The sequence below is a fragment of the Chelonia mydas genome, chromosome 5, assembly GCF_015237465.2.
Source record: "Chelonia mydas isolate rCheMyd1 chromosome 5, rCheMyd1.pri.v2, whole genome shotgun sequence".
Lineage (NCBI taxonomy): Eukaryota > Metazoa > Chordata > Testudines > Cheloniidae > Chelonia > Chelonia mydas.
This window is the reverse complement of record NC_051245.2, coordinates 46,580,520-46,608,009: the sequence shown is the minus strand read 5'-3', so window position 1 is coordinate 46,608,009 and position 27,490 is coordinate 46,580,520. Positions and strand designations below refer to the sequence as shown.

The 27,490-nt window shown below is 42.2% G+C and overlaps 1 protein-coding gene across 9 annotated transcripts in view; it reads left to right on the top strand.

Annotated features, from left to right (window-relative positions):
- ANKDD1B (ankyrin repeat and death domain containing 1B) overlaps window positions 1-27,490 on the top strand; it is a 49,973-nt gene that overhangs the window by 7,988 nt on the left and 14,495 nt on the right. For 5 of the 9 annotated variants that reach the window (XR_005225976.2, XM_043547178.1, XM_037903003.2 and 2 more), the window contains 10 exons: window positions 2,797-2,900; window positions 4,589-4,687; window positions 13,042-13,140; window positions 13,235-13,339; window positions 14,387-14,485; window positions 15,882-15,980; window positions 20,596-20,694; window positions 21,784-21,882; window positions 24,295-24,390; window positions 27,129-27,227. Coding sequence is in view for 8 of the 9 variants with exons in the window: in XM_043547178.1 (XP_043403113.1) it covers window positions 2,797-2,900; window positions 4,589-4,687; window positions 13,042-13,140; window positions 13,235-13,339; window positions 14,387-14,485; window positions 15,882-15,980; window positions 20,596-20,694; window positions 21,784-21,882; window positions 24,295-24,390; window positions 27,129-27,227 (998 nt within the window). In the remaining variant the exon portion in view is untranslated. The remainder of the gene's footprint in view (window positions 1-2,796; window positions 2,901-4,588; window positions 4,688-13,041; window positions 13,141-13,234; window positions 13,340-14,386; window positions 14,486-15,881; window positions 15,981-20,595; window positions 20,695-21,783; window positions 21,883-24,294; window positions 24,391-27,128; window positions 27,228-27,490) is intronic. The other 4 variants (XM_037902998.2, XM_037903000.2, XM_037903002.2 and 1 more) reach the window with 4 other exon arrangements.

The following is a 27,490-nucleotide window of genomic DNA, read 5'->3' as shown; positions in this document are numbered from 1 at the left end:
AGGGAGAATTAGACTATGTCTACACTACAGGTTATGTCGGTATAATGTATGTCGCTCAGAGGTGTGAATAAACCAGCCCCCTGAGCAATATAAGTTACACTGATATAAGCACTCAGGCTTCTCCTGCTGCCATAGCTTCTGCCGTTCACGGAGTTGGTTTTATTATGCCGACGTGAGAGTGTGTTCACTGGATGTGCTGCAGCAACGCAGCTCCCTCCGTACAGCTGTACTGCTGCAGCACTGTATGTGTAGACATGCCCTTAGTATGGTGGGGAACTTCCACATTACAGCAATGTAATAGCTCTTGGGATATCACTGCTTTGGTGAAGCATGGCTGGATAACTTCTTAGGCTGTTGTCTTTCGTATTTAGTGCAGAAATGCACGTTTGTTTGCATCTTGCTGATTTTCTTGGAGATGAGTAGTTGCTGCAGAAAGTGGTGCTGGTGGTTCAGTAGGTAGCACTGTCCTCTCTGCGACCGTTCCAAACTGGTGCCCCGTCAGATATCTGGTCTCTATGATATTTTAGCCTAACAGCTAAAGGTTAGTTATTTGTATCTATTGTGCTAGGAAAGAGGTGTGCTGACAGAGAAGTGTATAGGGCCATGTCTACACTAGCACTTCTGTCAGCAAAACTTTTGTCGCTTGGCGGGTGAAATAAATACCCCCCGAGCGACAAAAGTTTTGCCGCCATAAGCACTTGTGTGCACAGTGCTATGTTGGTGAGAGACGCGTTCCCGCTGACATAGCTACCACTGCTCGTTGAGCTGGTTTTATTATGTCGACGGGAGAGCTCTCTCCTGTCAGCATAACACGGCTACATGGGAGACCTCACAGCTGTATCAGTACAGTTGTGCCACTGTAAGCTTGTAAGTGTAGACATAGCCTTAGACTTCTATTTTAGCTAGACTGATGTTTAATGCTCACTCTTTGAAATCTCTTTTCTGAGTTTATTAAACATTAATAGTTTTGTCAAAGCCAACCAAGTGGGTGCCTAGTGATTTTGTTACGGTACCCAAAAAAGCCCAGCTTCCCCAGGTTTCTTTGCTACTAGAGGTGCTCTCTTTTTGGGTGAGGCATAAAACCAAGGTCTTGAGCTCTAGTAAATCTCATGAATTTTCCAAGAATCGGAATACTGTATTATCTCAGGTGTCCCAGTCAAATTCCAAGTAGGTAATCACCTTCTTTCTACCTAAACTCCTCTGTCAGTTTTACTTGGACGTATGCATGCGTCAGTTCCTGCCCTACAGTATTATGGAGATTGGTGGTGTGTTCTGTTATATAGTTGTATGCAATGTTGTTGTAGCTGTGTCAGTCCCAGGGTATTAGAGAGACAAGGTGGATGAGGTAATATTTTTATTGATCCAACTTCTTCTGGTGAGAGAGACAAGCATTTGAGCTTAAAAAAGCTTGTCTCTCTTACCAGCAGAAGTGGTCCAATACAAGATATTACCTCACGCACCTTGTCTCTCAAACAATTGCTTCATTTCACTCCCAAGGTGGCTGTATTTAAAAGAATGAGTGAAATAATTCCTGTAGTTTTGTACTGTTGGTTGTTACATTTGTAAAGCACCCTCGGACTCATTTGGGTGACAGGACCTATAGAAATGCAGTATCATTATTCTGGGAAGTGCAATTAATGATATTTTTGTGCGGTGAAAATTCTGTTTCTATTTGTTCTTAAAGAATTGGAACTAGAGGGATCAACCAGATTCCTGGGGGGGAGATGTAATATTGTAACAACAATTCCATGATAAAAAGTAAATAATTCACTTAGAATATTGAAACAAGAGGTGCATATCTCAAACAACAGGAGGTAAGGGGAGTAGAATCATAGAAGTTTAGGGTTGGAAGAGACCTCAGGAGGTCATCTACGCCAACACCCTGCTCAAAGCAGGACCAACTCCAACTAAATCATCCCAGCCAGGGCTTTGTCAAGCTGGGCCTTAAAAACCTCTAAGGATGGAGATTCTACCACCTCTGTAGGCAACCATTTCCAGTGCTTCACCACCCTCCTAGTGAAATAGTTTTTCCTAATATCCAACCTAGACCTCCCCCACTGCAACTTGAGACCATTGCTCCTTGTTCTGTCATTTGGCACGACTGAGAACAGCCTAGCTCCATCCTCTTTGGAACCCCCCTTCAGGTAGTTGAAGGCTGCTATCAAATCCCCCCTCACTCTTCTTTTCTAAATAAGCCCAGTTCCCTCACCCTCTCCTTCTAAGTCATATGCCGCAGCCCCCAATCATTTTCGTTGCCATCTGCTGAACTCTCTGTAGCGGGGGGCCCAAAACTGGACGCAGTACTCCAGATGTGGCCTCACCAGTGCTGAATTAGAGAGGGATAATCACTTCCCTCCATCTGCTGGCAGTGCTCCTACTAATGCAGTCCAAAATGCCATTAGCCTGTTTGGCAACAAGGGCACACTATTGACTCATATCCAGCTTCTTATCCACTGTAATCCCCGTGTTCTTTTCTGCAGAACTGCTGCTTAGCCAGTCAGTTCCCAGCCTGTAGCAGTACATGGGATTCTTCCATCCTAAGTGCAGGGCTCTGCACTTGTCCTTTTTGAACCTCATCAGATTTCTTTTGGCCCAATTCTCCAATTTGTCTAGGTCACTCTGGACCCTATCCCTACCTCTCCCCCCATCTTAATGTCATCTGAAAACCTGCTGAGGGTGCAATCCATCCCATCATCCAGATCATTAATGAAGATGTTGAACAAAGTAGAGTTGTTATTTAAGTTTTTTATGACTATTTCTTAAATACCATAAACTACTTTGTCACATTTTCTACAGTGTTACCACATGAGAGAGAATTTCATCATGCTGCTAAAATGAACAATTTGGAAACCATGGAGAAGTTACTTAGGAAGAATGTTAACATTAATGCTGTAAATACTGTGAGTATAAAATACTGTATGATATTTTAATTACCAGAAATATGCCTTGTGTATGGTCGCTAAGTGAAATCTCAAAAGTACTAGTGTATTTGACTGCAAGAGGAGGAGTATAAAGATACCCTTGAAGAAAATTCTCTGCACAAGTAGTATTTCAGGTGTCCAGTTGAGTGCCCAAATCTTGTGAAGTGAAGAGTGCTCTCCACTTGCACTTAGTGAGAGTGTAGGGTGATCAGTAATTCATAGGTCTAGTGGTCAGTGTATAAGAGTGGGACCAGGAACTTCTGAGTTATAATCTTGATACTCTATGACCTTGGGCAATTAGTTTAACCTCTGCCTCAGTATCCCCATCTGTAAAATGGGTATACTTAACCTCACAGACATTTTTGGTTCTTGTGAAATGCTTTGCAGATTAAAATGCACATAAAGAGTTGTGTTGTTCAATGTGTGCTGCAACATGACTGCACTTGTATCGTGTGGCTACAAGGTGAGGTCAGAATTCAGACCTGGTGCAAGCAGATGGAACTCCATTGATATCAACAAGAGTTGTAGCCTTTTGGTGTAGATCTAAATTTGGACTAGAATTTTCTACAGAAAGTGTTGCAGCATTTCATGGAGAAGAATGTTAGTCCCATCCCGCAATAACAAAGAGTGGGCCTTTGTCCCCCTGTAATGCCTGCCCACCCACGGCAATTCACTCCCCTTGGGCAGCCCATTCAGGGGGTTCGTACAAATGGTTGCCAGCCTGCATCAAACATTTAGGTGTAAACTGTCTGACTTAGCGCGTCCTACTACTTAATCACGAGTTCTGAAAAAAATGTGCCTCCTTTTCCACATGCTTGGTTTTGAACGGAGGAAATAAGAGTACCTGCAGCTGAATTCCTGAGTCCTCCTTCAGAAAAAATTACATTCTTTTGAATAAGAATATTGTTTCCATCAGTACATACTGCTATTAATGGTACTCTGGACATGAAATTTTTGACAGCCCTGAGCAATGTAACTAGGTTGATCTCATTTTTAAGTGCAGACCACGTCTATTTCATATGGGCAGATCCACTGAACTCCTTCAGTTTATTTGCACATGTAAAGTTATTCATTGAGGGTTGGAGGATGGAAACCTTTGTTTGCATAAACAACAGACCAAACTGAAATGGTGACTAATACCAAGTAAGAGGAGCATTCGAGTCATGCATTACAGAGATAAAATCAAAAACAAATATGTAGCAAACAGGATATCACCAAGAAACAAATGGAATTACATAAATCTTAGGCCTGGTCTACAGCTATTGCAGAGCACTCGTGGTATAGATATCACCTAAATCTTTGCTTTTAAAATCAAACAGTAAAATAGAAATTGTGAAAATGAATGTTTTCTGCATAGCATATCTCCTCTCTCCAAGCTATGTGTGTTTAGTTAAGCCCTGTTAATGACACGTTAGTGAGTTGCAGTGAAAGGATTAGAATGGCACATAAATACCTAATGTACTCTGGTTCTACTAGATTTCATTAAACACAATATTTAATTTAGATACAAGGGAACAGAAATACAGATAATGGCAAATGTTGGCTAGAGAATGTGCAAATGAATGTGTATTGGTGAGCTTTGATCAGAGGATTCAGAAATCCTGATAATTTGTGTAATAAAAATAATTATATTACATACCTATCCACCCAGGCTTGTTTTATTTCAGCTGCAGCGCACAGCTCTCCATTTTGCTGTGGCAGGAAATCATGTATCTACTGTGGATTTTCTTCTCCATCACAAAGCTAGAGTGGATGTTGCAGATAAGGTAAGCAAACCACTACTGTCAGATCAAAAAACATGGTCTGAACCCTTAGCTGCTACAGTTGCAACAGCACAGCACAAGAGGGGTATCTGTGTGTGTGTAAAGGTGATTTAATGCCATCAGTGCAGTTCCCCAATCCTGGGGTGGGTGTGTCCCAGTTTGGATCTCTCTGTAAATTAGAGCAGCTGTTAGACTGTTCTAATTTACACCACCAGTAGCCCCAACGGGCTGACAAAGCAACCAGGGACCACTGGAGAACAGATAACCACTGGCCATGTCCCCTTTCCTCCAGCACACCACCCCTTCTCTGGCAGCTGAGAGGGGAGTAGTATAGTAGTCACTATGCTGTCTCTATGCCATCAGAGGACTCCCTGCACTGGGGTGGGTGGCTAGATTATGTCAGTTTTAGAGCCACTTTGGCCGGCAGTATGAGGCAGAGTGGCTGCAGCATAGTGGGAGATCCGGCCCATATATTAATGAAGCAAAACTCCTTATGGGTTACTAAGAGTGAACAGATTTCAAAGGGAAAGAGTTTTTAAAATGCAATTCACTTTTCACCAGATATGCTGTTTGTTTACTTTGTGTACTTCATTCTGCTTGGATATGATGCAAATAGATTAGCCATTTTGAATTTTGTTTCGGTTTGTTTGACTGTCTTCCCATACGCTAATACAGTGCTGCAATGTTTGACTTATAAACACTGAAGGGAAATGTATACATCCAAACAGCTGGGTTACAAGTTATGACTTGTAATTCATGACAATATTTCTATGAATAATTAGGTGGTAATTTTTAAAAAATAAAACTGACATTTAGGTGTAAACTGTCTCTGTCCTTCCTTCTAGAATTTCTCATTCCTGTTTAAGGGCCCAGTAGAGAGGTTTTGGAGTTCTTAAAACATTATATTAGAGATGTTTTTGTGAAAATTCTAGAAATATTTATACCCTTTTCATGCAAGACTTCTCCTGTTTTATACTTTTTTTTCTAAACTAAAACTAAACCATCGCTAAAAAGAATTTACAGTGCAATCCTGATTACGGGTGAGAGTAACAGGGTGGCTGGGCCATTAAGAGGAACGGGGCTCAGTGAATCTGTTCCTGTCCAGGTGCTCCCAGTTGGGCCACTTAAGAGGGCGGGGCAGCGCCTAGGATACTCTGTCTAATGAGACCCAGTGCATCAGAGCAGACAGAATTAGTCAGGAGACAGAGCAGGAGATGAGAGCTACTAGAGAAAGAAGGTGCTCCCTGGGAGAGGATGAAGGCAGGAGATCCGCAAGGAGATTGCTGGCTGGCATTCCCAAGCCAGAGAGCCAGGGCTGGAGAGCGCTAAAGGCAGGCGAAACAGTAGAGTGAGATCCTGTTGACTCTACGACAGAGGGCTGGAGCCAAGGGCCAAAGAGGCTGAAGGAAGGGAGAGAAGTAGAGGAAATGACCCGCTGGTATCTCCTTGCTGGAGAGCTGGGGCCCAGAGGAACAATAAGAGGCTCCCAGCAAAGAGGCTGTGGAAGTTCCCGCTGGGAAGAGTGGGGTTGTATCCCAGAAGGAGGGTTGGGGTGGCTGTGTTGATAGAGGAACAGAGGAGGACTAACAAAGAGTCTGGGTGTGGTAGAGGACACTGGAAAGTGGTATGTGTAAAGTGAATAAGCAAGAGGATATGATTTTTAAGGCTTACTTGCACTGGGGTGATATGGACTATTCTTAGAGACCTTTGTATTGTGTTTGGTAAATAAATTATGTTATGGACTTGAGTGTGTGCTTCTGTGGAATTACTGAGAAGCCAAAAGGGAAAATGAGGCAAAGGGCTACTTGCAAGGTTACCCTGAGGCCACAATGAGGCACCTGGGAGGAGGCTACTCATTACAGCTGGTTGTGAGCTAGGAGGGAAAATAATTATCTGTGAAATATGTGAATACTTCTTTGTGTGACCTATCTCTTCCACAGTATGTGATATTCATAAGCTTCAAAAAAATGCCATGGCAGGGTATGTTCTAGGGTATGTTAGATATTGTAGAATAATTTGAAGGCAGTGAAGTGTCCCAAAGGGAGAAAGGAGGCTGCCTGGCATATGGGCTACTGTATTACATCACACAAATGCTGGCTCTGTGTTGCAAATGGGAATCCAGATTGAGGCAGCGAGGGGAAGAATGGGGTGATTGGTTTGATCAGGAAAAAGTGCCAAGATGTCACTCTTTTGTAGCCCCATTTCACCTGTTTTTTTGTTACCATTGCAGACATTGGCAATACAACTGCTTTTTGTTCTGCAGAGCGTTCTGCTCCATTGAAGTCTATGGAAGTTTTGCCCTGGACTTCAACTGAAGCAGCATTGGGCTTCTATAGTCCTAGGTTAAAAATGTATGTGCAGTCTACAAAGTGGATTTATCACAACTATCCTTGTAGCTTTAGGCACTAGGGGCATGTGAAAGCAGCTATATTTAATTAAAGCTATATATAAAGAACAATAGAAACACTCGGAAGTGAACAAAGAGCCAGCGCAAATTGGTGCTTCCCATCGCTAATATCGCACTGTGCTCCAGCTATGGCTTCTGAGTGGTCTTTAAAGAGTAGCCCCATGTACAGTGTTATACAGTGTTCCAGTGGAGGTCGAAAGGCATGAATAACTGTTATAAGGTCTTCATTCAAAAGAAACAGTTTGTGTGAGATGTTGATGGAAAAATCACTTGGGGCACCAAGTCCACCTGGGACTCCAGAGCAAATGAGGCTCCAGAAGGACCCCTAAATTGTGTACCTCTTTGACAAAGGCTTGGATAAACACCAGCTCAGTTAAGGAGGCAGAAGCTATCCCTACCATGTCCTTCAGATGCTCTCCTCCAATCAACCAATATCCCTTCCGTCCTGTCTGGTTTGAGTTTTGGCCAGTTCGCTCTACTCCAAACCCCCTACCTTGGCCAGGCACTGGAAAAACAAAGACAATGTAGCCTTTGGGCTCAGTGAGAGAGAGACCTGGTGCTCAGTGTCCTCTGCATACTGATATCTGCGCCTTCCAAACTGTCTTCCCCCCTCTCTCCCAGTCGGCATATGTACAGTACAGGAGAGGTGAGACACAACAGAATCCTGCAGAGCCCCATGAGGAAGAGACTTTAGCATGGTGGAGCAATTAACTAGACCACCTGCAGGGATCTTTTTGAAAGGTAGAGCTGAAATCACGTGAGCAATATTGTCCACTGCTGCCAGGGTCTGCAACTGAGTTAACTTTTGTACATCCCATAGTCTTTGACTTGTACTACAGCTCAGAGATTTCCTTATTGTGAATCACTTGCAAGCAGGGCTGGGAAACTGAACAGAGTTACCATTCAGAAGCTTAAATATTTATACCAGGGGTTGGCAACCTACGGGGTCGGCTGCCAAACCCAGGCCGGCAGCGGGCTGAGTGGGCTGGCGGCTGGGACCCCGGCAGGCAACAGCATGCCATTAAAAATCCTGCCTCCCCCGGCCCGCTCTTCTCCGCCCGGCCCCCACGGAGGCAGGGTGAAGAAGCTCCCGCCTCCCCTGCCTCTTCCCCCAGCGTGCTGGGTTCCTGCCCCTCCTCCTCTCCCTCCCTGCCGCCGATCAGCTGATGGCCCTTGCGAGGGAGGGGGAGAAGCTGAGCCGCAGCCCGCTCGCTGCTCCGGGGAGGGGAGGAGGCAGAGAAAAGGCAGGAGCGGGGCCTTGGGGAAGGGAGGTAGAATCACAGCATATCCCCTCCAGCCCCCTGCCGTGAGCCGCTCTGGGCAGGGAGGTGGGAGCATCCCCAGGATCCTAGCCAACACCCTCAGCCCTCTGCCCTGACCCCTACATCACCAACCCCCACACCCAGCCCTCTGCCCTGACCCCTGCACCCCCCCACCCACACCCAGCCCTCTGCCCTGACCCTTGCACTCCCCTCACACCCAGCACTATGCCCTGACCCCTGCACCGCCTACACCCCATGCCCTGACTCTTACACCCCCCACATTCCCACCCCCACCCTGAGCACCAAATGGGAGCTCCTGCACACACACACACACCCCACATTCCCACCTGCACCCCTCGCACCAAATGGGAGCTGCCCAGGTAAGCACTCCATACCCAAACCTCCTTCCCCAACCCTGAGCCCCCTCCCTCATTCTAGCTCCTGGCCAGACCCTCCATCCCAACCCCCAGCCTGCTGCTTCACTCCCAGCCCTGTGCTCAGTGCACTCCCACGCTCAGCTCAGTGCAGAGAGAGAGGAAGAGAATGGCTAGAACCAGGGAGAAGGTAGGTACCCACTCTATGTGGGCAGGGCTGAGATCCCAGACAGGCAGCGGGCTGAGCGGGGCTGGCAGCTGGGACCCTGGGTGGCAGGAGCTGCTCAGCCCACTGCCAGTCTGGGGTCCCAACTGCAGGCCCCGCTCAGCCTGCTGCCGGCCTAGGTGAACGGAAGCCCAGGCTGGCAACGGGCTGAGCTGGGTAAGATCAGCATTTTAGTTTAATTTTAAATGAAGTTTCTTAAACATTTTGAAAACCTTGTTTACTTTCCATATGACAATAGTTTAGTTATATTATATATAGCCTTAGAGAGAGAGACCTTCTAAAAAATGTTAAAATGTATTACTGACACGCAAAACCTTAAATTAAAGTGAATAAATGAAGACTCGGGACCCCACTTCTGAAAGGTTGCTGACCCCTGATTTATACCATCAGGAAAGACAATTAAGTAAGTCTTATTATTCTGAACCCAAAATGTTCATAGCGAATTAGCCATGTGATTGTACCTTTTTTTGTCTGCCAAGCTGAAAGCCGCATGTATGATTAATATGAAAAGTTCTAAAATGACTACAGCTATAATACATAACCTTAACAGATCAATTTTATAAGTGGTGGACAGCTGGCTTTGAACAATAGTCCTCCATAACAATGACTAAGGGACTGCCTATACTGCAGTCATGAGGTGTGATTGCAGCACATGTAGATGTGCCTAAGTCAGCTTTGAACTAGCCAGATCACAACTAGCTGGAGTAACAATTGCAGGTAGCTGCAGTGGCACGGACTAGCCACTTAAGGGTATACCTGGGTCCTGGAGAGGGTTGTACTCGGGAGGCTAGCCTGTGCCACCACCCTTGCTGCTGCAGCTACACTGCTGCTGTACTCAAGCTAGCTATGATCTAGGGTAATAGGGTTATATCGATAATACTGAACCCAGGATATACGTTTGCAGGACCCAACTAGATACATTCTCCCAGTTTGACAGTGAACCATTAATAAGTACTAATTGAGTACAGTCTTTCAACCCATTGTGCACCTACCGTATAGTAACTTCACCTGAACCACATTTCCCGAGTTTGTTTATGAGAATGTCATGTGGGACTGTGTCAAAAGCCTTAGTAAATCAGATATACCACATCTACAACTCCGTCTGCCATTCACTAGGCCAGACCTGACAAAGAAGGAAATTAGGTTGGTTTGGCATGAGTTGTCCTTGCTTAATCCTTAAAATCCTCTAGGTGTTCACAGACTGATTTTTTTAATAATTGGTTCCAGTATCTTCCCAGATGTTGGAGTTAGGCTGACTGGTCTATAATTTCCCAGGTCCTCTTTGTTCCCTTTTTTGAAGATAGGTGCTATGTTTGCTCTTTTCCAGTCTTCTGGGACCTCACCTGTCCTCCATGAGTTCTTGAAGATAATCCCTAATATATATAATTGTAATGTATATTAATTCCAAGTTTGTATCTTCTGTATTTGTATAACTTATATCTAAACTGTATTAAGCTATCGTCAGTGGTAAATTATTTCCAATATTCTCTCTCTGAGCTTTTTTGAAAGTATATTTAAGCAATAAAATAATTTTATGGGATCATTAACATTTTTGGGTGCATCATAAGGCTGTGGAATTACAAAGGTGTGTGCTAGTTCCCTCATTAAACATGCCCCTCAGTGTCTTGTTCTGATTATAACTAGGCTTGGAAGGATTAGCTTTTAATTAATTTAATTAGTAAATGTTGGTAATCCCCTAGTTCTCCCTCCACTGAAAACCCTATGGAAATATTTTCCCCATCGTTATTAATTGACATTTAAAATCTATATAATGTAATGCGCTTGCAGATAACTCATACACTCTTTGGCAGTCAGTTGTAGTTGCAATTAATAAGAAATGCTATGATATATCAAACATTCTGACTTTGTTTCTGAATCTGGTATGAATTTCGTCTTCATTCTATTCCAAGTAAATAACATTCCAAGTAAATAACAGTAGGGTCCAAGGTGTTCTTAAAAATCATTGTTTGTGTAAAATTTAAGTTGGGGGGGGGAATTAAAACCTCGGAAATAAACATAATATTGTTCTTCATTTTTCAACTTACCTGTTAAAAATGATATATTTAAAAGCATTTTTCCTTTTTATTCTACTTACTAGTCCACTGTGGAAATAATGTCGAATACTATGTCTAGAAAGTATTATTGCAGGTGTGGGGAATAATGCCGCAGGCAGTTTAACATTTCTGACGTTACACCAGCCACCTCTAAAGTACAGCTGTGTTCAGAGAGGTAGATTCCAGAAATGACTAAAGACACACTTTAAGGACTCCATCTTGCAAACATTTAATCACATGTTTAACTCTGAGCACACAGGTAATCCTGCTGAAGTCAAGCACATACACACATTTTGCAAAGATGGGAACTTTTATGATTAAAGTGACTTTTTTTTTTTTAAGCAGGGATAATGTCCCTAGCCTCTGTTTGCCAGAAGCTGGGAATGGGCAACAGGGGATGGATCACTTGATGATTCCCTGTTCTGTTTATTCCCTCTGGAGCACCTGGCATTGGCCACTGTTGGAAGACAGGATACTGGGCTAGATGGACCTTTGGTCTGACACAGTATGGCCGTTCTTATGTAAGCCTGTATTCTAACTGAGCTCCTTTTGAATAGTATGGTGTGAAATTGTGGGGTTTGTAAAACTCCTTTTAAAAAAAATTAAGCTTTCTTCTGCTCCCATGTTTGTTTAGAAAGGTCTTTGTGAGCCACAATCCCACCCGTCTACCCCCTTTCTTTACTTGTGCACAGTGGGTGATGCTTGTTCCACATTCACTTTCAGCTCTGTTGCTGCTGTTCATTGTTGTTTACTATTTATATTACAGTAGCACCCCGAGGCCCCAGTCACAATCAAAGACCTATTATGCTGAATGCTGTACCAACACACATGAAGACATAGTCCCTGCATCCTACTGTAGACTCTAGGGAAGAAGTTGTACCAGCAACAATATAGTGAAACTAACTATACACAAATGTACTAAGTTGACAACTGGGCAATAAATAGGGTAAAATAATTACTTTTCTCTAATTTCTACGCTAGCCTTTTTAATATCAACTGTAACAAAGGCAGGTACAACATTTTCAGATAGAAATATGATTTTCAATTTGGTGGTGATCCTTCATACAACATGATTATATCCCTATGGCAGGGGGAGCATAAGTATAATAGCAAATCGCTACACACATCTGGTCAAAATTCTGAGTCCAGAGGTCTCCACAGCAGATCCCTTGATTCTGATTGTCCCTGTATCATATTCACCTGTACTGCTGAAACAGGCTTGTTTAATCTCTTAGTTCCTTGGCTGTATGGCTCTGGAGGACTTTAACAGTCCTCTTGTGTAGCCTGCTTGCCTTTATTCTCACTGACTTCAGAGAACTAGGATCACAGATTGAGGAACAAGTAGCCAGGTTTGCTTTGCAGAGAGGAGATGGAGTGGGATTGTGACAGGGAACAAGGGGTAGGACTGATCAGAGAAAGGTTGGTGGCAGGACATAGCCATTAAGCAATTGCCTTATTGTTTCTCCATACTCCCCCGACTGTCTGTATCCATCGGTTGTGTCTTGTTTTATACTTAGATTATAAACTCTTTGTGGCAGGGGCTGTCCTTTTGTTGTGTGTCTGTCCAGCACCTAGAACAATGGGTCCTTGTCCTTGATTGAGGCTCCAGTATAAATAATAATAATGCTAATAAAGGAAGAGAGATGGGGGATCCAAGGAGGACAAGAGACAGAATACCTATGAGAATGGTGGAGGGATAGAGAGATTAGGAGCTCCTGATGTGTATTCCTTTGGTGGAAGTTGAGGAGGAGGCACAAAGAGAGAGAGAGAGAGAGCCCAAAGAGGTTTATCAGAGATGAAGAAATGCAGGACAAAGGAATGAAAATGAAAGGAGGTAACTTTTATTCACCTGGAAAAATTATGGCTATATTATCCACAGTTAGTCCCTCAGTGTCTGGGAATAACAGGGGTGCCCTAGAGCCTGTGTCACTGAGTCAGCTCAGCACATTAATCATATAAGATCATATAGTGCAATTTGAATAGTAGTCTGGGATATTTTAATGATAATGTTTGCCTTTTTCATTTTATTTGAAGCACGGGTTGATGGCGATTCATCTTGCAGCTTGGTCTGGAAACCTAGACATAATGCGAATGTTAGTTAAAGCAGGTGCTGACCAAAAGGCTACAAACCAGGTTTGTTGATGACAAATTTAAACCAACACTAAACATATTCATCTTGAGAAGAAGTGTAATGTAATCTTATAGAACTGGCTTGTGTTTTCCTTAGGAGGGAAGGAATGTCCTGCATTTTGCAGCTCTGAACAATAACGTTGACATAGTGGATTATCTTCTCCAGGAACTTCAGCTGAAGGACCTAAACAAGCAAGATGAGGTACAGTATGTGTCTAGTTACTTACAAAGTATAGGGGCTTGTTTCCTTCACATTGTGAAGTGAAGTACAATATGACCTGCATCACACAGAGACTCCTTGGATTTTCTGGAGTGTCAGGGACAGACCTGAGCTTTTTCTGATTAGCCCTTTGCCTTGCTGTGTCAGGATCCCACATTGCGGGCTTACCTAGCCAAGTGGCATATTTTTATCTTTGCACACGAGAATGTAGTCGTCTAGGATCTGATCATGTCAGGTGCTGAACTCCCACATCTTCCTTTGAAGCTAGTGGGCCATAATAATCTGATTGTGCAAGGTTCTAAGCACCCTCAGTTTGCACCGAGGTATCTTTGGGCAGCTTATTCCACAATTGTCTGTTTTGGAGTTTTATGCATCTCGCTCTGAAGCATCTATCTATCCCATTTGTGGCTGGCTAGGTGGCCTGATCTGGAAAGGCAATTCCCACAGTATTGTTTCAGGAGAGTTTGCTAGGACTCAGTTGTAAATACTATGGTGGGTTAAGATGAATAAAAATTCTAATTCCCTCTCTACCTTCTCCATCCCTCTTGATTTCAGAGGTATCTAGAGCTGGCTCTGTTTTCAAAATTCTGGTCACATACAGCATATAATAAAAATAATATTTTTTTGGACTTTAGAGTGCCTCTTTCTGAAGAGCTCAAATGATGTACAAACGGTAGTGAAATAATCTTTCCAACCAATATTTGCATCTCAGGAAGATGTAATAGCTAAATATTAAATATTTGAAGAAGAGCTTCTGTTTCTAGTGTTGTTATTTCAGGATTTCTGGTCAGTTTACAAATGTTTTCTTTAAAGTATTTAATCCAGATTTTACACTGAAGACATTTTACTTCTTTTTTCCCCTTCATGGGTGGATCTAGACTCCAGTTTTTTGTTTACCTGTGCATATGACATGTAAATATTTATTCACAATATATGTGCACCTACATATGATATGTATGACCTGGCTTTTCTAATAATTGGTGAACTTTCTGCAACAGAGTGACTTTTTATTTGATTATTTCCTATTAGAAAGGTAAAAAGGCATTTCTTCTGGCAGCTGAAAAAGGCCATGTTGAAATGATATACAATCTGATTTCTCTCAAGCTGTTCACCTCTGAAAAAGACAAGGTAAGCCTCCCCTTTCCGTACAAATCCAGATAAAGCATGCTTAAGAGTCATAACTGACCCCAATGTAGTTACTTGTGTAACTAAAGATCATAAACGCATACACAGTGTTCGGATACTGTGGTACTGGATGTGGTATACAAAATGTAGACAGACGAGCACAGTGATTTTCAGTAATCCAGAGAGAATAGTGGCGCTGTCAGTGATTATTGCCAGCAAGGTTTTGTATGCATATTAGTAGGACATGTGATGCAATCTGAAGTTAAGCTTTCTAATGCTTGGAGAGGAAGGACGGTCTAATGCGTAGCCTAGGACTCGGGAAACTTGGGTTCAGTTCCGTGCTCTGCTGCAGACTTCCTGTGTGACCTCAGGCAGGTCCCACAGGGCCAGATTTTCAAGACATTTAGGTACCTAATGATGCAGAGATGTCTAGGAGTGTAACTCCCATTGATGTAACTTTTGGAAACCACCGGGTGACTGTCTGCATTTTTTAGGTGCCCAAACAACTTTAAATATCTGGCTCTTAGTCTCCTTGTGCCTCAGTTTCCCATCTGTAAAATGGGGTAACAACACTCCCCTACCTCAGATACTATGGAAATGGGGGCCCTATGAGTACTTTGGATAGATAAGTATCCATTAGCTTACATTCCAAACAGAAAATGCCATAATGGTGAGGGAGGAGAAGGCTGTATATAACATGCAAGCAGGGTGATGGGTGGCCAATGCCATGTTAGTTCTGTGAGCTGCTTTTAGTTGTTTCCTTTTTTTAATTTTATATAGTAGGGGATGGTATCAGCAGGGGGAAGATGACTACACTGACTTCAATGAAGCTATGCCTAATTACACAAGATCAGGTTTTGGCCCTTAATCTTTACATTGTTTTTCAAGGGACTGTGGGCTAGCCCAGTCCCCTTCCATGGAGAAACCTATGGAAAAAACTCACTGGCAGTTCCAAGATTTACTTTATGGATTTTCTTCCGAATTGTCCCTGCGGGGAATGGGGGTTTGTCCCCTGGTAGAATAGGTAAGAATTTCAGGCCTTTATATCAACGGATGTCCTGAGAAGTGGAGGGAAATTGAAGAGATATTGAGACATCCATTAAATCCTCAGAGCTCCTTTCCCTTTTGTTAGCATGGCTTCCTCTGTGTACACATGGAAGGACTTCCTTAGAATTAGGGCTATGTCAGAACATTCTGTAAAGCTGCTTCTTTCCTGTCTGTCACATGAGGAGGTAGTTTCATTAGGTTTGCATCCCTTCTGTGAATGCTAGAGGAAGAGACCATAGGACCTTGTGTTAAAGTACTTGTCCACAGTCCATCGGTGGTTGTTTTTATTAATTGCAGCATGTTCTACTTGATTTGGGGTTTACAGTATGTTTCTGGCTGTTTTCATTTACAGGAGGGAAACACAGCAGTGCATCTAGCTGCTAAAAATGGTCACTGCGAGGTGCTAGAAGTTCTGCTAAATCAATGGAAAGAAATAAATGAACTCAATCAGGTAAGGACACAGAAGCTGCAGAGGGAGATAAAGAATAAAGGTAAAAGGTGTGCAAGACAAAGTGAAAACAAAGTTTTAAAAAAAAAATACCCAGAACCTACAAATATCTGTAAAAGTAATCTCATTTCTGTGGTGGTCAAGCTAATCAGCACAAAGCTTGAATCCACCAAGGTCCCTTTAGACCTAGAGCTCCATTAAAGAGGAATGACTCGTAAGCTATAGTCTTTCTCAAGTTTACTGATTGGAATCCAGCTCAGGTCAGTAGTGTCTGAAAGACGCTATCTGTTGGCCAATTTGTGGTGCATCTGAAATGAATTGTTTGGATCAGTCCAATTCCTTATGGAATGTGCATCACAGAAAACTCTCTGACAGCTTGAACTCCATGTTGTAGTCTCAGTGGAGAGGTCATAGACTAAACAGACACAGAGACTTCACTCCTAGAAGTGGTCCCTTCTGATGTGGAATACCACCTCCCCAAACCACAGTAGGTAGGTTGAGGAAGCATTCTTCTAGCAGCATAGCTGTGTCTACACTTGGGGTAAGATTGACATAGCTAGGTTGGCTGGGAGCGGGGCGGGGGGGAGGGTGTTTTTCCACAAGTTAGGGGTGTCAACCTAACTTTCAAGCATAGCCCAAAGCTGAATTCCATTGGCAGAGTACTGTGAGTGGACTGCTGCTGTCTGGGTTGTATTTACCTGCTCTGTTCTGTGGATGGATAGAGAACTTCCACCTCCACGGTTCTCGGGATGGTGCCTTTCACAAATACTAAATTTACTAAAAGAACAATAAAAAAATCACCCAGAGTTCAAGCGCAATAGAGCTAGAAATTTTTAATACTGCAGTGAATGCGGTGATTTGAAATAAGCATAGGTAGTCCATAAAAGAGCAGAATATAGTTTATTTTAAAGACCCACTAAGGCTTGGTGGTGGTGGTAGTGGTGGTTTAATGTAATAATGTCCTGAGGATTACTGCTCTTTTTAACTGGTGCCAAAATCAAGGACACACAAACTCATGAAGTTGGATTAACCAAAACTATAGTTTCTAGCATTTGTGATCTGTGCTTGATGGGTCACACAGTAATGATAATGTTTTACTACAGGAGTCAGTCATTGCAAGCTGTTGTAACACTGTATTAGCACAGGTTGTTTTTTTTTAAACACAAGAACGCATTAAAAATGTTAAGTAGTAGCTTGTCTATATTTTTGCCACATTAGATAAAGGATAAATTTGTGTTAGAAATGTTTGTTGTTAATCACCATTGTATCTGAATGCTAATATTGAATTATTCAGATTACAGTAAAAGCTGTTTCAGAGTAGCAGCCGTGTTAGTCTGTATCCGCAAAAAGAGAAGGAGTACTTGTGGCACCTTAGAGACTAACAAATTTATTTGAGCAAAAGCTTTTGTGAGCTACAGCTCACTTCATTGGATGCATGCAATGGAAAATACAGTGGGGAGATTTTATATACACAGAGAACATGAAACAATGGGTGTTACCATACACACTGTAACGAGAATGATCAGGTAAGGTGAGCTATTACCAGCAGGACAGAGAAAAAAACCTTTTGTAATGATAATCAAGGTGGGCCATTTCTAGCAATTGACAAGAACATGTGAGGAACAGTACGGGGGGGAAGGGGGTTGGGGGAGATAAACATGGGGAAATATTTTTACTTTGTGTAATGAAACATCCACTCCCAGTCTTTATTCAAGCCTAAGTTAATGGTGTCCAGTTTGCAAATTAATTCCAATTCAGCAGTCTCTCATTGGAGTCTGTTTTTGAAGTTTTTTTGTTGAAGAATTGCCACTTTTACGTCTGTAATCGAGTGACCAGAGAGACTGAAGTGTTCTCCTACTGGTGTTTGAATATTATAATTCTTGACGTCTGATTTGTGTCCATTTATTCTTTTACATAGAGACGGTCCAGTTTGGCCAATGTACATGGCAGAGGGGCATTGCTGGCACATGATGGCATATATTACATTGATAAATGTGCAGGTGAACGAGCCTCTGATAGTGTGGCTGATGTGATTAGGCCCTATGATGGTGTCCCCTGAATAGATATGTGGACACAGTTGGCAACGGGCTTTGATGTAAGGATAGGTTCCTGGGTTAGTGGTTCTGTTGTGTGGTGTGTGGTTGCTGGTGAGTATTTGCTTCAGGTTGGGGAGCTGTCTGTAAGCAAGGACTGGTCTGTCTCCCAAGATCTGTGAGAGTGATGGGTCGTCCTTCAGGATAGGATGTAGATCCTTGATGATGCATTGGCGTTTAGTTGGCGTTCTGTTGTTTTCTTTGTTGGGCCTGTCCTGTAGTAGGTAACTTCTGGGTACTCTTCTGGCTCTGTCAGTCTGTTTCTTCACTTCAGCAGGTGGGTATTGTAGTTGTAAGAACGCTTGGTAGAGATCTTGTAGGTGTTTGTCTCTGTCTGAGGGGTTGGAGCAAATGTGGTTGTATCGTAGAGCTTGGCTGTAGACAATGGATCGTGTGGTGTGGTCTGGATGAAAGCTGGAGGCGTGTAGGTAAGTATAGCGGTCAGTAGGTTTCCGGTATAGGGTGGTATTTATGTGACCATCGCTTATTAGCACTGTAGTGTCCAGGAAGTGGATCTCTTGTGTGGACTGGTCCAGGCTGAGGTTGATGGTGGGATGGAAATTGTTGAAATCATGGTGGGATTCCTCAAGGGCTTCTTTTCCATGGGTCCAGATGATGAAGATGTCATCAATGTAGCATAAGTAGAGTAGGGGCATTAGGGGACGAGAGCTGAGGAAGCGTTGTTCTAAGTCAGCCGTAAAAATGTTGGCATACTGTGGGGCCATGTGGGTACGCGTAGCAGTGCCGCTGATTTGAAGGTATACATTGTCCCCCAATGTGAAATAGTTATGGGTGAGGACAAAGTCCAGCCACCAGGTTTGCCGTGACATTATCGGGGATACTGTTCCTGACAGCTTGTAGTCCATCTTTGTGTGGAATGTTGGTGTAGAGGGCTTCTACATCCATAGTGACCAGGATGGTGTTTTCAGGAAGATCACTGATGGATTGTAGTTTCTTCAGGAAGTCAGTGGTGTCTTGAAGATAGCTGGGAGTGCTGGTAGCATAGGGCTTGAGGAGGGAGTCTACATAGCCAGACAATCCTGCTGTCAGGGTGCCAATGCCTGAGATGATGGGGCGTGCAGGATTTCCAGGTTTATGGATCTTGGGTAGCAGATAGTTCTAGGGGTGTGTCTGTGCGGATTTGTTCTTGTGCTTTTTCAGGGAGTTTCTTGAGCAGATGATGTAGTTTCTTTTGGTAACCCTCAGTGGGATCAGAGGGTAATGGCTTGTAGAATGTGGTGTTGGAGAGCTGCCTAGAAGCCTCTTGTTCATATTCCGACCTATTCATGATGATGACAGCACCTCCTTTGTCAGCCTTTTTGATTATGATGTCAGAGTTGTTTCTGAGGCTGTGGATGGCATTGTGTTCTGCACGGCTGAGGTTATGGGGCAAGTGATGCTGCTTTTCCATAATTTCAGCCCGTGCACATCAGCGGAAGCACTCTATGTAGAAGTCCAGTCTGTTGTTTCGACCTTCAGGAAGAGTCCAGCCAGAATCCTTCTTTTTGTAGTGTTGGTACACAAAGTAAAACTATTTCCCCATGTTTATTCCCCCACCCCATCCCCGCTGTTCCTCACACGTTCTTGTCAACTGCTGGAAATGGCCCACCTTGATTATCACTACAAAAGGATTTTCCCCCCCCGCTCTCCTGCTGGTAATAGCTCACCTTACCTGATCACTCTCGTTACAGTGTGTATGGTAACACCCATTTTTTCATGTTCTCTGTGTATATAAATCTCCCCACTGTATTTTCCACTGAATGCATCTGATGAAGTGAGCTGTAGCTCATGAAAGCTTATGCTCAAATAAATTTGTTAGTCTCTAAGGTGCCACAAGTTCTCCTTTTCTTTTTTTAGTAAAAGCTGTGTTATCCAGCACTTTACCAACTAGAAAGCTTTATAACTGGCATTTCTGATCTTCAGTAGAATCCGGTTGGTGCAGGGCCAGCTCGCTCCCTACCTGGCTCTGTGTGGCTCTCCGGAATCGGCGACATGTCCCTGCTGCTCCTAGGCAGAGGAACGGCCAGGGAGGTTCCTTGTGCTGCTCCTGCTCCACCCTGCTCCGAGCGCTGGCTCTGCAGCTCCCATTGCCCAGGAGCCACAGCCAATGGGAGCTGCGGAGGCGGCGTCCGCAGGCGGAGGCAGCACGCAGAGCCGCCTGGCCGTGCCTCTGCCTAGGAGCATTAAGGACATGTCACCGCTTGTGGGGAGCCGCCTGATGTGAGTGCTGCCCGGATCCGGCACCCTGTACCCCTGCCCCGAGACCCCTCCTGCACCCAAACTCCCTCCCTCTTTGTTAACTCGAATTTTTGACTAACTGGCACCTCCATTGCCCCAACATGCTGGATAGCAAAGCTTTTACTCTATTGACATTTGTGACCAAATCTTATTTTCCCTTTACACTGTATCAGTCTGGCTAAGCTTGCATACCACCTGTACCAAATATCATGGTGTAATAAATCAGCTTTACAATTGCACAGTTTGAATTTGAACAAACATTTTTCTCTTTCATTGTGTTGGGCCAGAATGGAGAAACACCATTTTATTTAGCTGTTGAAGGAGGTCATGAAAAATGTGCTGAGCTGTTACTGGAAGCAGGAAGTGACATCAACATTTCAAATAAAGTACGGACTTAATATTCCCTCTGGCATATTATCAGGACATCATAGACTCTACAAAGATCCACATCCTGTCTGTTCTCTATGTGGCAAATAGGCAAATGTGACTTACATTGTTTAATAGGGTATTACTCAAGAATATGGAGAACTTTAATATTTTAAAAACGATATGGAAAAGGAAAAATAGATTTATTTTACATTGTATTGTGTTGGAGCTTTTTTATTTAATGTATGTGCAATAATACAACATATGGCTTGGAAATGTGAAGTAACTGAAATTGAAGTAATTGAAAAATCTGCATTTTTGGCAGGATATAAAACTAAGCTAATAATAAGCCTGTTTTCCACATCTGGTTCCTGGACTTAGGTCCAAGTTTGATTTGTTTTATGGCTCACACGCTGTAGGAATTTGAGGTGAACCTTTTGGTCCCTAGCAAATTGAGAACAGAAGCATGTGCTGATAACAATCAGGACAGTGACTGTTGCTCATATTAAAATATGAAAGAATTTCTGATATGTTTTGACTTGGAAACCATTAATAATTACAGTGTTTGATAATTCATCAGCAGGGTGAATTCTCGTCTGCAGCACAAATGACTAGTTTTGATCCTCAGGAAAGCTCATCTTTGCTGCCTTTAGCAGAAGTATTAAAGGAAGGTTTTTCAGTGATTTTCAAAGTGTGTAAATGTGAATGTAATTACTTGTTAAAGATCATACCCAGCTACAGGATTGGGAGATAAATTGAAATCCTAATTTTCAGTGACACAGGATGGCTGATAAAACTGATTCTTCTCTTTTTTTATGGTAGATTAAAAAGGAGTAGTAAATTATCATCATTGCTGGATACGTATTTTGCCAACTACCTGTGTTGTAGTCTAGTAATGATTTATAGTACTTTTGACGGTCATAAAAATGTTATGTGAATTTATATCCTACTTCATCATTTAACTAAAGGGACTAGTTTTGACAGTAACACAAATTTAAATGGAAGCTTCCTCTGTTTCAAAAGATGTTTTAAAAACAGTTTTTCTAAATTCTCTGAATTCTTTCCAGTGGTAAAAAGTCTTTTTCCCCTTCCCAATGTGTTTCTTTCAGCACAATAGTAATGCTTTGCACATTGCAACACGGCATGGACATACGTCCTTGGTCAGATTTCTTATCAGTAAAAATATCAATCTGGTTCCTAAACCTGAGGTGAGTCTATTACAGTTACTGTTTTAGTGTTACTTCCATTGTTGTCAAGCGTGTTTTATCTTTCTTGACTGCCTTTTCTGAGATTTGTGGTCGTTTACCTATTACTGATAGTCATAGAGTTTAAGGCCAGAAGGGAGCATCAGATCACCTAGCCCGACCTCCTGTGTATCACAGGCCAACAGGAGTTGGTCCAATAAAAATATTGTCTCATCCACCTTGTCTCTCTAATATCCTGGGACTGACCCGGCTACAGCTACGCTGCCTACTGACTATTTGCTGTTTGTTTGTTTTATCACTGTGGAGGAGGTGCAATTATATAAATAATATTAAAGTCTTTGAAACAGTTTATTTTATTAGTTTAAAAACCAGTCAGCCATGGTAGTACTGCTTATTTACATTCCCCTTCTATGGCTGCAGTAACTTATAAAATGTTAATATCAGTGGGTTTTTTTCTTTGAAATGTTTTCAGTAAAAAGCTGGATAAGAGCTTTATTTTTCTACAGCCTTGAAGAAATGGGTATTGTTTAAAAAGAGAGTAATGAACTGGAACTGGTGCTGATTTTTCTAAAAGATCTATTTAACAGGAAACCTCCCTGGTTTACAGGTTCAACATAGAAACTGATCTGATCAGTCTCATGGTTGCATGGTGACTAGAGTTGGGCAAATGCCTGATAATTTTTTCCAATAATAATCACTTGAATAGTAAAACTGAACTCACTTCCAGCTGTGTTCACTCTCCACAGATATTGTAGCAAACAAGTTCACTGGCAAGAATGCTCACCGAAGCAGTAATATTTAAGTGAATGTTAGAGAATATTCCTGGAAAGTGGATTTTGAATGTGTATTCTTGAGTATTTTCCCAGAAACCGGATTCACAGCTATGCACAGTTCATCCAGTTTGATTGAATGGGTGCAACCTCCAATCATGTTGCTAGGGCAAACAGAAATAATGCCATGTGACCAATGTATTCAATCAAAACTATACCAGCACTTCTTTAAAATGAAATACTTATTATGGACTGCTTGCAGACAATCTACAGACCAAGAATTATTCATAGACATTATGCAGTGAATAATTACATTTTTCTCTATTCTGTTTGTTCTTTGAAAGCTGCTTTTGGGTCATTTGTAAGTGGGAAGGGGCTAGGAACTGAGCCCTGTGACTAGATCTACCCCAGAACCCTGCACCTCTGTGGTGACCTGCATCCTGTTGGGGACCAGGGCCCAAATGTGTCAAATACCTTCTCTAAGACAATATAGTCACTCAGCTGTAAGTGCAGATGATTTTGAATAGCTGCTTAATTTCTTTCTTGGCAACCTTAAAAGGACTTTTTAGTATTACAAGGATGAGGGGCTATCCCTAAATCACAGCTTAATTACATATGGCGGAAACAATAGTTATTTAGAAATTTTTTTTGGTTTTTTTTTAATATATAACATGGAATACTTAATCCGTGAGGCAGAATTCAAGTAGTTCTCTTTTGCATGGGCCCTTCTCATTCACAGTACCACTTTGTGTAAAGCAGTGGTTCTCAGCCTTTCCAGATTACTGTACCCTTTTCAGGAGTCTGATTTGCGTACCCCCAGTTTCACCTCACTTAAAAACTACTTGCTTTCAAGATCAGACATAAAAATACAAAAGTGTCACAGCACACTGTTACTGAAAAATTGCTTCCTTTCTCATTTTTACCATATAACTATAAAATATTGTACTTACATTTCAGTGTGTTATATACAGAGCAATATAAATTGGTAATTGTGTGAAATTTTAGTTTGTACTAACTTAGCTAGTCCTTTTTATTCAGCCTGTTTTAAAACTAAACAAATATGCAGATGAACACATACCCCTTGGAACAGTGGTTCTCAACCAGGGGTCCGGGGCCCAGCTGGGGGCCGCGAGCAGGTTTCAGGGCATCCGCCAAGTAGGGCCAGCATTAGACTTGCTGGGACCCAGGGCAGAAACCTGAAGCCCCACCACCTGGGGCTGAAGCCAAAGCCTGAGCAATTTAGCTTCACAGGATCCCCTGTGGCGTGGGGCCATGGGCAATTACCCGGCTTGCTATCCTCTAATGCTGGCCCTGGCTTTTATACGCAGAAAAACAGTTGTTGTGGCACAGACAGGATGTGGAATTTTTATAGCATGTTGTGGGGGCCTTGGAAAGAAAAAGTTTGAGAACCCCTGGCCTGGAAGACCTCTGTGTGCCCCCAGGGGTACATGTACCCCTGGTTGAGAACCACTGGTGTAAAGCAATTGGCTGCCAAGGAGATATGTTTTGACAGAAAATTTTTACTGGATCATGCCATGTGTTTCAAATCTGAGCAACAGGTTTTAATGGGACTCTCCTGTATTATCTGAATGCTATTGTTAATGAAATTGTACTAGTCTTACAGTTCATTTGTTTCTCTCTACAGCAGAATTCCCCTCTCCATTTGGCCGTCCTCAATAATCACCTTCCGGTAGTAATTAGCCTCTTGGATGCTAATCATGATATAAACACCTTGAATCCGGTAAGCAAACTGAATCAGAGACCAAAAAAAGAGATTGTATTTTCTTTACTTTAAATATAAGTGTGTGTTTGTTTTACATATCTCTTAAAGAGGTCAAAGTACAAAAAGGGGGAAGAAAAGGTAGTTGCCTCCGACTTATGCATGAGTGTGTTATTCATTCCACACATTTGGCTGGTATTGTTTTAGAGTTGGATAGTAATGTGATATATATTCAGAAAATGCTTTCATTAATTTCTATTTGAATATTATACTTTATATTTAATACTTTGCTAAAGCATATCACTCTTCTTGAGCCTAAAGACAAACCTGCTGCAGCATGTCAGTTAACTGGAAGAACATTTTATTTCCTCAAGAAAAAATCTAAATCCACTTTTTTCCTTTCAAAGTGATCTTCTAAGGTGCATGTTAAATGAGGCAGAGGCTTGTAGGATCCCAGTCAACTCACACAGTTGAAAACTTGATGTGATGCATAAAGTTTTGATCCGCATAGAAGCCCTTCCCTTGGTTAATGGGAACCTTGTGCAGGTCCAGTCAAATAGTTCCAGATTAGGTATTTATTTGTCCTTGACCAAAAAAAAAAAAACAAGAAAAAAAAGCAGTGAAGGAATTCCATGAAAACAACTACATCAAGAGAAAATTAAAATTGCCCAATTAGGCATTCAAGAGTCAGAAAATACCAAACTTAAGATTCCTCTGCCTCCTTGTGCATATGTTGTTTTCTGAAGAAAGAACTGGGTTTTGTGGGATCTGCTGCTTTTTCTCTATTGTAGATCTTGGATTGTATTTGTAATATTGTTACAGGACACCTGGAACTGGAGAGAGGCAGCATTTTGCATATTTCTAAATCTAAACATTAAAAATAATACACAGTTTAACTACATGATCTATGCTATTTCTCAAGTAATACAAGAGATAAACAAAAAACATTAACTTCTCAACACAAACACTTCTGCAAACTTTTCTGGTCCATCTTATATATAAATTACTTTTATTGTCTCTGGCACACTTAGATAAATACATGCTAGTAAGAGATATTGAATTTGTATTTTTAAGATTGTAGAAAAAGTTGTGACATTTTATGAAGAAGAGTAAGTGATCATGCAATCAAAGACAGTATCATGGTGCATAAGCACAAGAAGGCATATGGAAACGTAACTCTGGCATTTCCTGATTTGTGAGCATTTAGCCATGCAATCTTAACATTCTTTTATGCTAGATTTATAATGGATATATAAAGACATGAAAATCACTCTAAACAGACCCATAGACTTTATAAATTAGCAGGAGCATAGAATCAAAAAATCTTCAACTTACAAGGACCCTGTGGACAACATGAGATGTTTCAATCCAAAGGCATCAAAATATATTGATTCTTATATGGCACTCCCATAAATAACATACTTTATCTGCAGTGAAGTGGCACTCATACAGGTGTTAAATACTTTCCTATACTTTCTGTACTAGATAACAGAGAAAATCAAAGAATTACCTTTCAGTCTGATATAAGCAAGGGGCAAATGGTTCATCGTGAAAAGAAAGTGGGAAATTCAGTTTGATTGTTAGGGGAGTGATTACTAGAACTGAATTCCAGTGTATACTGAGTTAAAGTCTTGTTTGGAATGTAATGCTCCAGAAAGGCCAAGTAATTAGGCTTTATGTGGGTGAAGTGAAGAGCATTGTGGGAGGTGAGGTGGGGACAACAACAAGATTCCCATCTTCAGGTTCAGGGAATGAAACTGAAGTGTAGCACTCCTGGGGCCACTGCTCCAGCCTGTGTGCCTTTGTTCACAGTTTGAAGGCCACTGAACCTGCATGATTACAGATTCTGTGGCTCCTCCTCTGGCTTTCCTCCAATTTCGATGCCAGGGCTGGTTTGGAGACTTCTCTCCATAGAGTGTACGCTAACTTGCGTAGGGAGACCGTGGATTCTCCATCCCATTGAATCAAGACTGGATGTCATTCTAAAATACATGCTCTAGCTCAAACAGGAGTTATGGGCTCAATACTGGAATCGCTTGGTGAAATTCCATGTCCTGTGTTACACAGGAGGTCAGACTGGATGACTATAACACTCCCTTCTGACCTTAAAATCAATGAATACATGAGAATTCCACCAAGACTATCCCACTGCTTTCTCTCTGCATAGCTTCACTACATGGCTTAAGTAGTGTGCAGGGCCTTGAACAAAGATTCCTCCCAGGGTGAATTTCACCCCTATTTACTGTTCAGTGGTACTTAACTTACGCAAGCTGGATTCTCCTTCCCTCTGAACAGTCAGTAAACAAACTATAAAGTCCTGCTAATCTGCTTGTAATTCTCTCTCTCAGAAAATGGACCCTCCGTGAAGCTGGTCAATTAAACAGGCAAAGAAAGGGTAACATAGGTAGCAAACATGATCTACAGCTGGGTTTGCTGCTACTTAGAAACAAACATTTCTAATGCGAGAAATTTTAGGCTTTTCTCCTTTGCCAGTTCTCATCTATGTAAACACAAGTCATGTACACAGCCAAAACATTTCTGCATATGTGACGTGCATTGCTTTAGAGACTCCAGTCACTCTCTTGTTTGTTTGAAAGAAAATTGACAGTTTGATCATTCAGCTGTTACATGTCTTCATTCTGTTCAGGGTTTTCCAGTGAAGTGCATGTTCTCATCATAAACCTTTGGATTTTAATCATCTGTGTTTTATTTCCAAAGAGACACTGGTTTACTGCACTTCTTTGTATTAATCCCTGCAGAAGCAACAAACCCCTCTCCACCTGGCAGCTGATCTTGGCAATGTGGAACTTGTGGAACTGCTGCTAAAGGCAGGCTGTGATCTCAAGATTGCCGACAAGGTATAGAGTACTGCATTATTCACATGGCGCTGCGGTTATGTGATGGTTGCTTTGATGCCCCTCTCGTTGAAGATGTGGAGGTCACTGTTTCCAAACATTCTTCATAAAATGAGCATGACTAGAATGTAGCTGTTATGAAGAGAGTTTCCCTTTCATACTGTCATGGGGCTACAGCTCACAGAGATCTGAATTTGTTTTAGTGAATAGCTATTTGTGAGGTCAAATGTGACGAAAAAAGACAGTTACTCACCTTTGTAACTGTT